This window comes from Meles meles, chromosome X, assembly GCF_922984935.1.
Source record: "Meles meles chromosome X, mMelMel3.1 paternal haplotype, whole genome shotgun sequence".
In the NCBI taxonomy this organism is placed as follows: Eukaryota; Metazoa; Chordata; class Mammalia; order Carnivora; family Mustelidae; genus Meles; species Meles meles.
Window position 1 is genome coordinate 129418252 of NC_060087.1, and position 9637 is coordinate 129427888.

At 49.3% G+C, this 9637-nt stretch overlaps 1 protein-coding gene across 1 annotated transcript; it reads left to right on the top strand.

Annotated features, from left to right (window-relative positions):
• Nucleotides 1-2966: 2966 nt before the first annotated feature.
• CNGA2 (cyclic nucleotide gated channel subunit alpha 2) lies at nucleotides 2967-9055 on the top strand. The gene is made up of 6 exons (XM_045994843.1): nucleotides 2967-3076; nucleotides 3294-3386; nucleotides 4028-4198; nucleotides 5310-5417; nucleotides 7196-7302; nucleotides 7650-9055. The coding sequence occupies exons 1-6, from the start codon at nucleotides 2967-2969 to the stop codon at nucleotides 9053-9055; spliced, it is 1995 nt and encodes a 664-aa protein (XP_045850799.1).
• The last annotated feature ends 582 nt before the right edge of the window (nucleotides 9056-9637 follow it).

Below are 9637 nucleotides of genomic sequence, written 5' to 3' on the forward strand. Positions count from 1 at the left end.
TCTTGAGAATGTTACCCTCAACCTCCTTCTCTGCTCTCATCCCCTCTGAGAGCTTTAACTCCCAGAAAACCCTGATGGTGTCCATGTTATCCCCTCCATTCAAGAGTCATGTGAGGGTTGGGGCAGTCAGAGTCTGTTGCAGCATGTCTGGATAGCAACAGTCAAGGCTTGAGACCAGGTCAGGGCCTCGGGCATACAAGGCAGTGGACAGACAGATCTTTGACACTTTTGGTGAAAAACTGATTGAGGACAGAGGCTATCTGGATATGATGATTGAAGGATATAAGGGATTATGGTTGACATCTAAGTTTCTGGTTTGGATGACTGTGTAGAGGGCAGCTCTCCTTTATGAGATGGGTAACTTGAGGAAGCCAATTTGTAAGTAAGGGTGTCAAGTTTAGTTTTAGTTATGTCGTATTTGAGGTGCCTGAGAGGAGATGTCTACCAGGCAATTGGAGATATGGGTAGGCAACTTGGGAGAGATGCCTGGGTTGGCACCTTAATTTGGAACATGATGGTAATAGAAACCTTAGGACTAGATGAAATTTCTTGGAGACAGTGCAGGTGAGAACCACTGGCCTAGCTGTGTGCAGTGCCAGGAGATAGCTGCCTTCCTTTTTTCCCTGGCAAGCAGCCTTGTGGCAGGGAGGGAGGGTGAGTTTCTGATGAACAGAATCGTGTGTGGCAGGGCAGATGCAGGGTGACCAGAATGAAAGAAAGGCCTGTTCCTTGCAGAAAGGGAGCAGGAATAGTGGGAGAGGACTTCGTCTCGATGCTAGAAACTTAGAAAGGCCATAACGTTGCCATGTGCCCCCAGAGCTATCCCTATTGTGGGCTGAGGGCCACTGCTATTAGGGATGATTAGTAAGGAAGAAGTTCAAGTGGTGGTGAGCAGGGCCTGCACTGGATCTCTATCAGTGATCTTCTGCCTGCTATTTGCAGCCTCCCTGGTTTGGCTTGGCCGCCTCTGCCCTACTCTGTTCTGGGTCCAACCTCCTCACACTAGTGTCTCTGCCATCCATGCAAAGGCCTTGCCCTTTACTGTCCCACCTGTACCCCTGCTATTCATTCACTGAACAGTGCTCCACTGAGGCCAACTCTGATCAGTGTGAATTTTACCAGCTTTGTTTGCATTGCCTGGAACTTTCTGTCTCCATGGTCTGCTACCTCTAGGGTCTAAGCAGGGATTCAGAGATGCAGGTTCTATCCCTCAGGTACCCTCATTAACATCCCAGTGTCATAGTCCCACAGAGAGTACCAAGCGAGCAGCTCTGAGGCTGCTTGTTATTACCACTCACCACAGAGCATGGTGTGCCTGCCATCACCATGGTGACAGCTTTGGAAGCTGGAATGGGTAGATGGGGGGGATGAGGTGATGGGGAGTGGGGCAGAGTTTTAGCAGTAGGGGCCATAGGCATCCTGAGGGGTGTGCTGATCATTTCTGATCAAATCTGATGGGGCATGCTGACCAGCCTGAGCAGGGAAGAGCTACTCTGAATCTGTTTTCCCAGCCTGTCTGACCCCATGGCAAGAAACATGGCAGAATGAATGTAATCTCCTGTTTCTTTTCAGGATTTTGCTCTCTCAGGCTGCTCCTTCTTAGTCTATTTTGTGGACACCTCCTCCTCTACTCATATCTTAAACTTTGGCATTCTCTAGAGCTCTGACTTGGTCCCTCAATCTGTATTTTCTCTCTGTGTAATCCCACCAACTTGTACTTCAGTGCTTCCCACACCCCATCCATCTTTGAGTCTTGTCCTTTCTCCTCCTGAATAGTTCTCCACACTGCCAACTTGTTTCGAGCTCCTTTGGCACCATCTTCTTCAGCCACTTTGCCTCTGATCTTTCTCCCCATATAATTCAGTCTCTACATAGCAGCCAGAGGCTCTTTCTGGAATATAATTCTGTTCTATCCATGTACCTCCTCAGCCCTTCCAAGGCTCCCTGTAGCCCAAAGGAGAGAGTTCTGACTGGTACCACTGCCTATGGAGCCCATGGGAGCTTTCCCTTCTCTCACCCTCACTCCCTGTCCCAACCATGGGCTCCTCTTTGTTCTTCAGCTTGTGTAACATTACTTGGGAGGATACTGGGGAGAATGTGAGTAGAGACGAAAGGAAGGAGCCCTAGAGACAGTACCACAGGTTGAAGAAGTCAATGAGAGATGACTCTCACCTGAGGAACATGAGCTCTGAGGTGGTCTCAGGTCAGAAGAATCAGAGAGCAGGGGAGAGTAGTGGAGTGGCAGCTGCTTTGTGCCAAGGAGATACATTTCTTCCCATGGGGCAAGAGTTTGGGGCAGTGGCTGGTTTGGAGGTACTCAGCAGCCTAATCATGTGCCAGATACCTGCAAAGCCAGGGTACCAGAAGATGTCTTGGATATTTTTTCTTTTTTTACAGATTTATTTATTTATTTGAGAGAGAGAGAGTAAGAGAGAACACAAGTGGGAGGGGCAGGGAGAGGGAGAGAGAATCTCAAGCAAAGTCCATGCTGAGCATGGAGCCCAACTTGGGGCTCAATGGCAGGACCCCAAGTTCACAACCTGAGAAAAATTAAGAGGCAGATGCTCATCTGACTGTACCATCCAGGTGTACCAACTTAGGTTTTTTTTTAATCCATTTTTTTTTGTTTTGGCTTTGATAGTTCATATATCAAAAAATTCACTGGAGTGAAAGAGAAATAAGCACATTTTGCAATTTAGTGCTGTTTGCCTTTTAAATCACCTGGCAGAGTGGAGACAGCACCTTCATCTTCTTAGTGTTTAGAGCCTGGAACTTAGGCAATGCTGAATCCCTCTGTCCTACATTGCCACAGCACTACCCAAGAAGGCTGGGGTTTGCCAGGTGAGCCCTGGTTCTGTTCTAAGTGCTCACTTGCACCTCCTCTGCCTTACATGGTATCCAAGATCTTCTGTGACTTCCTCTTTGCCATCTCCCTGACAGGTGAGGATACTGGTTGTACATGGAGGATGACAGAAAAATCCAATGGCGTGAAGAGTTCCCCAGCCAATAACCACAACCACCATGTACCTCCGGCCATCAAGGCCAATGGCAAAGATGACCACAGGACCAGTAGCAGGTGAGTCTGCTGAGGCTGGATCATTTCAGAGATGGCCTGGTAAGCTACTTTCTCCCAGCTCTGCCTCATTATCACAGAGCAAACCATCTTTTGGCTTAAGGATACCCTCTAAAAAGGGACTATGGGATTTCTAGGTACCTCCCAGGAGAGAAAAGTGCTGATAGGAGACAAAGTATGCTCAGAGAAACCCTGGTCATCTCTGCTCCTTTCTCTATAGGCCCCAGTCTGCAGCCGACGATGACACCTCCTCAGAACTGCAGAGGTTGGCCGAGATGGATGCCCCCCAGCGGGGGAGGGGTGGCTTCCATAGGTGAGTTCCAGTACTGCATTCCTGCTCCCTGTTTCTGCCCATGGGGCCTGTCAGAGTGGCTACAATAACTCACCTTCTCTCAATCGCAGTGAGCCTTTCTGCTAGGAACCCTGGGAAGGATTTTTCTCTTGAGGAGACTCCTGTGAACAAGCTGGGAGTAATCGGTGGAGTATTGCCTTCAGAGTTGTCTTTCTCACTATTGGGAGAGAGGGGAAGAATTGTTCCCAAAAAAGGGGTCTAGGTAGAGGTTCCTGAGGTCTGCAGCCTGGAGTCATAGGCTCCATAGGGAAATCAGGAAGCCTGGGTCAATCTTCCTCCTGGCCTGTCCTCCATTAGCACAACTTTTATCTTGCCCTGGAGAGCACTGTCTGTTCACCACAATCAACTGAGATGGCACCTCTGACAGGAAGTCTTCCAAGAGCAAGTGCTTGCCCCTTAGGCTGCATTTAGAGTCATACTGAACCCCAGCCCCCTGCTCTCAATGCTGGCCCCCATCCCAGCTCAGCATGGAGGAGATTATAGACTGGCCTGTTTCCAAGTTCCCTTCTCCATCTCCCTCACAAGAGAGTGAGCTCTTGAGTCCACATCCTTTCTGAACAGCATGATTCTCCTCTCTGGCTCATGTTTCCTCTCATCTCTAGGATTGTCCGCCTGGTGGGGATCATCAGAGAGTGGGCCAACAAGAATTTCCGTGAGGAGGAACCTCGTCCTGACTCATTCCTTGAGCGTTTCCGTGGACCTGAGCTCCAGACCGTGACAACGCAGCAAGGGGATGGCAAAGGCAACAAGGACAATGAGGACAAGGACACAAAGTATAGCTGTCCAGCTTGTAGGACTAGCAGGGCTCTCAAGCATGAAATTGTAGGGCTTGGTGGGATTTCTTATGCCACTGACAGAGGAAGACTGGGGTCTATACCAAGCCTTGCCATGGCAGGGAAAGGAGTTGGCAGGGGAGACATCCATCCTATGGTTTTAACTCTAGTACACTTCCATTGTCCCTGTTCACAGCCTTTCCAACATCCAGCAGCCAATTACCATGGGAACCCCTGGTAGCTTTTCTTCCACAAGCTGCCCCTCACCAGATGTCCTCCTGCTGATCATGAAACAAACAACAGGGGCACCTGAATGTGTGCCAGCCCCAGTCTTAGTTCCTGTAGTCAGTAAATGCAGAAGAGGGTGCATTTAGGGATTGCTGCTGAGAGTATGCCCACATCAACCCTAATGTCAGTACAGAGGTGGGCCTTTGAGGAGGCCATCCTGGGGGCTGACTGGCTAGACAAGGCCTAGGAACAACTGAGCAGGAGGGATTGGGGAGGATGGAGAAGGTGGAGCTGGAGGGTCGTTCTTTGAGGAATGAGTTGGCGACTGGGGATGTCTGGCCAAGCCGACATTCCCCACTTCTGGCCAGTGGAGCAAAAGAGCTTTTGCCAAGCTAGGATGTAGCATCTGGGAAAGCAGTTTGGGAGATGGAGGCCAGGGACCTAACGGGGGGGTGGAGTGGGCAGGATGCATGTGGCACTTACATTCTTGGAGTGCCTCTCTCTTCCCAGGAGAGATATGGAAATGGGTTCTGAGCACTTATTACCATCCTGTGGAAGTCCCTTCTCTGGCCCTGAGGCCCACTCCACTGAAAAGATTGCCCCTTGCCATGCCATGCCCTCTGGGCAAGGGGCCTCCAGAAGGCATGGGAAAAAAATGGGTCTATGTGGGATTAAAATAGGAAGGGGGTGACCCTTGCCCATCTGGGCTCTACTCAGATGCCTAGTACTAAGTTGTGGCTCCCTGAAAATGGGGTCCTGAGCCAATCCAGTCCTGTACATCCTCTTAAGCATTATTTTTCAAAGGACCCCTGGCCTCTGGGAACTGGGGTGCTGCCACATTGAGGACCCAGTCCCTAAGCCTGGCCTCTGTCTATCTCCTCAGGAAGAAATTTGAACTATTTGTCTTGGATCCAGCTGGAGACTGGTACTACCGCTGGCTATTTGTCATTGCTATGCCTGTCCTCTACAACTGGTGCCTCCTGGTGGCCAGGTGAGCAGGGAGGGGTCTAGAAGAGAGTGTTCAAACATCCTAGGGCACAGGCCTTGGGGTTGAGAGTACACCAGTCCCAGTTGTGGATACAGAGCTCAAACAACCCAGCCTTCTTTCTGGATTCCGGGCTTGTCAATAACACCTCCTTCTGCCCTATTAACCCCCAAATGCCCTCTACTTCCCAACTTTATATGCTACCAAAGCTTCATGTCTACCTTCCCTGTTATCTGTTCCTACTTCTCCATTTACAACAAATTGTCCTGGATAAGGTCACCCTCCTCTCTCTCTGAGACAACTACAATAGCCTTGCCCCCATTTCTTGTAGGCACTCTTGCCCCCTCCAAAAATCCTTCACACTAGCAACTAGTGTGATTGGTAGAAACTGGAATTTGTTTACATCAGTTCCTCCTCACAAACCCTCCAATGGTCCCCCCATTGGTCACAGGATGAAGTTGAAGCCCTCAGAGTGAACTTCAAGGCCCTCTGGACTTGGACTTCTCCTTGGTTCCACCTTCTGGACATACCCCAGCCCCAGCATTCACTACTCTTGGGTCATAACATGCTGTTTCCTCGAGAGAAAATTCCCTTTCCTCTTTTTTAGCCTGTGGAGATTCTTCTTGCAGTTTCAGTTCCAAAGCCACTCTCTACAGGTGGATCTCCTTGACATCATTTCCCACCCCACCCCATCTCCCACTTCAGTTATTCATTCAGCAAGGGTTTGACTGAGCACCCATTGGATGCCAGGTTCTGTGCTAAGTGCTGGGGATAATGTGGTGAATAAGACACATAAGGTCTCTGCTATCTTGGAGCTCTCAAGCTAGTGGGAGACACTGGCAGTAAACATGAACAAAACAGAACAGGAAGCTACTATAGAAAGGACAGTCAGTGTAGACACCTCTGAGGAGGTGACACCTTAGCTGAGACCTTAATGGTGAGAGGGAATCAGTTATTTAGATGTCTGAGGCTGGTGAAAGGAACATTCTGAGGAGGGGGAACAAATGCTAAGACCCTGTCTCAGGATGGCCTAGTGTGGCCGGAGGACTTCAAGTGAACATCACGCAGGCACAGGACTATTCTGTAGGTTTGTGCACCAGGGGAGGGGGCTGGGGTTTTATCTGAAATGTGACCATGTAGTCAGAATTAACTGCTCTTCCATTTGACTGGTACACTCACTGGGTCATCATCCTGGGTTCTATCTCCTATTCTACTCCTCTTTAGGTCCCTATACATTCAATCACCAAGTCTTGTCTATTCCTCCTAAAACTCCTGAATTCTCCAAACTCTTCATTCCCACTGCCTCTAGGTTAACCCCAGGTACTATCTTCTCTCTCACCTGGACTGGCCAGTTGTCTATGTTGGGTTCTCAATAGGTATAGGTTGCAGAAATGGGCATGGAGACTATTCAGCTGTGTATTATATTTCACACTTTCAGTGACTCATTTATCATTCAACTCATACCTGTCAAATTCTGGTGCTCTGGGTTAGGGCATAAGGCAGTAATGACTTAGAGGTGGTCTCTGCCTTCTTGGAACTCATGGTCTAGTGGATGAGAGATAAGTGATGGTCAGTGTGGAACTCATTTAAGGATGTCTATGTAATAATAAGGATTGGAGTAGAAGTTGCTTTTCAATAAGTTTCTTCATGATATTAAACTGATGGCGATTGATCCATGTTCCTGGTAGCCATCCCAAGCCCTTTGCTCAGTGGGCACTCAGTTTGAGGCCTCCAGAGGGCCTTGGCTGACTTTGAGTATAAAGTCCATTCCTGTCTTCCTGCAGAGCCTGCTTCAGTGACCTACAGAAAGGCTACTATCTAGTGTGGCTGGTGCTGGACTACTTCTCAGACGTAGTGTATATCACCGACCTCTTCATTCGATTGCGCACAGGTATGTGAACAACTGGGTTGCATACACAGGAGCATGACCCATAGGTCCAAAGTCCCGAGTCTACATTTTTAAGAAGAGTTCTTGACACAGTGTTGGACTAAATTGCCTAGCTGGGACCTGGGTTGGTGTCTGCTCCTCTTTGAACCTCAGAGTCACCATGTGCTTAGTGAGGTTCAGACCTGGGGGTCATCTTTTGAGGTCCTTTAGGCCAGCTCTGCTAATGAGTTTCCTATACTTCTCCTTGGGAAGCAGGGCTCAGTGCACAGTTTGTCCCTTGCTGAGCGTCAGCCTATTGGGAGGGATAGACCTGAGGGCAGAGCTGATATACTGGTTTGCATCTCTACTAGGTTTTCTGGAGCAGGGGCTGCTGGTCAAAGATCCTAAGAAGTTGCGGGACAACTATATCCACACCCTGCAGTTCAAGCTGGATGTGGCTTCTATCATTCCCACAGACCTGATCTATTTTGCTGTGGGCATCCACAGCCCTGAGCTGCGCTTTAACCGCCTGCTACACTTTGCCCGCATGTTTGAATTCTTTGACCGCACTGAGACACGCACCAGCTACCCCAACATCTTCCGAATCAGCAACCTGGTCCTCTACATCTTGGTCATCATCCACTGGAATGCCTGCATTTACTATGCCATTTCCAAGTCCATTGGCTTTGGGGTTGACACCTGGGTTTATCCCAACATCACTGACCCCGAGTATGGCTACCTGGCTAGGGAATACATCTACTGCCTTTACTGGTCTACCCTGACACTCACCACCATTGGGGAGACACCACCCCCTGTAAAGGATGAGGAGTACTTATTTGTCATCTTTGACTTCCTGATTGGTGTCCTCATCTTTGCCACTATTGTGGGAAATGTGGGCTCCATGATCTCCAACATGAATGCCACCCGGGCTGAATTTCAGGCCAAGATTGATGCTGTCAAACATTACATGCAGTTCCGAAAGGTCAGCAAGGAGATGGAAGCCAAGGTCATTAAGTGGTTTGACTACCTGTGGACCAATAAGAAGAGTGTGGATGAGCGGGAAGTTCTCAAGAACTTGCCAGCCAAGCTGAGGGCTGAGATAGCCATCAATGTCCATCTGTCCACACTCAAAAAAGTGCGCATCTTCCAGGATTGTGAGGCTGGCCTGCTGGTGGAGCTGGTATTGAAACTCCGTCCTCAAGTCTTCAGCCCTGGAGATTACATTTGCCGCAAGGGGGATATTGGCAAGGAGATGTACATAATCAAGGAAGGCAAATTGGCAGTAGTGGCAGATGATGGTGTTACTCAATATGCCTTGCTCTCAGCTGGGAGTTGCTTTGGAGAGATCAGTATCCTTAACATTAAGGGCAGCAAAATGGGCAATCGACGCACAGCCAATATCCGTAGCCTTGGTTACTCAGATCTCTTTTGCTTGTCCAAGGATGATCTTATGGAAGCTGTGACTGAATACCCTGATGCCAAGAAGGTCTTGGAGGAGAGGGGCCGGGAGATCCTGATGAAGGAGGGACTTCTGGATGAGAATGAGGTGGCAGCCAGCATGGAAGTAGATGTGCAGGAGAAGCTAGAGCAGCTGGAGACCAACATGGAGACCTTGTACACTCGTTTTGGCCGCCTGCTGGCCGAGTACACCGGAGCCCAGCAGAAACTCAAGCAGCGCATTACAGTTCTGGAAACCAAGATGAAGCAGAACAATGAAGAGGATTACCTGTCAGATGGGATGAACAGCCCTGAGCCAGCTGCTGCTGATGAGCTATAAGAGCTTGGGCTCAACTGCCTTCCCAGCCTTGGCCTTGACTGCAGGAACAAGAAGAGCTGTGCTGGTATCCATATTTGTATGCATTACCCTCTTGAATTCTCTTTGAAGCCTCTCTGTACCAGGCTTTTGGCTCAATCATCTTGGAGCCCTCCTCCAAGTCCAGTTAACCAAGCTTATGCACAGTGCAGACCATGTTGGCTCAGCTTCCAGGAGCTTTAACCTGTCCAAGTCTGAGGAAAGAAGAGAGGAGCAGCTGAACTCTGCTGCTTTCTTGGGGTCTTTCTTGGGACTGGGAGCCTGAGCAATGATCTTCTCTGAAGAAGTCCTTCTGCAGGACACTGCACCTTACTGCAGATCTGCCCTCTTTCTAGGCTCTTTTGCATATAGATGCTTCCCACTTGGTTCTGGTCCTTGTTTTTCTAATATGTGTTCTGAATACCCCCATTTCTCTGCACATGTATGCAGTTCACAAAATTACTGCAGACAGTTAGCATAGATGCTGTGTCTATCTCCCAGGACAGGGGAAGGAAGGTGGCAGGTAGGAGTGTGTTCACTCAGGGCTGCCTCTCCATCAGGCACTCC

What these genes read in the sequence shown, in the direction of transcription:
- CNGA2 (XM_045994843.1), top strand. Translation starts at nt 2,967, where the DNA reads ATGACAGAAAAATCCAATGGCGTGAAGAGTTCCCCAGCCAATAACCAC. An exon ending in AATGAGGACAAGGACACAAA is followed by an intron (nt 4,199 to 5,309) that starts GTATAGCTGTCC and finishes CTATCTCCTCAG; the next exon opens with GAAGAAATTTGAACTATTTG. An exon ending in TGGTGCCTCCTGGTGGCCAG is followed by an intron (nt 5,418 to 7,195) that starts GTGAGCAGGGAG and finishes GTCTTCCTGCAG; the next exon opens with AGCCTGCTTCAGTGACCTAC.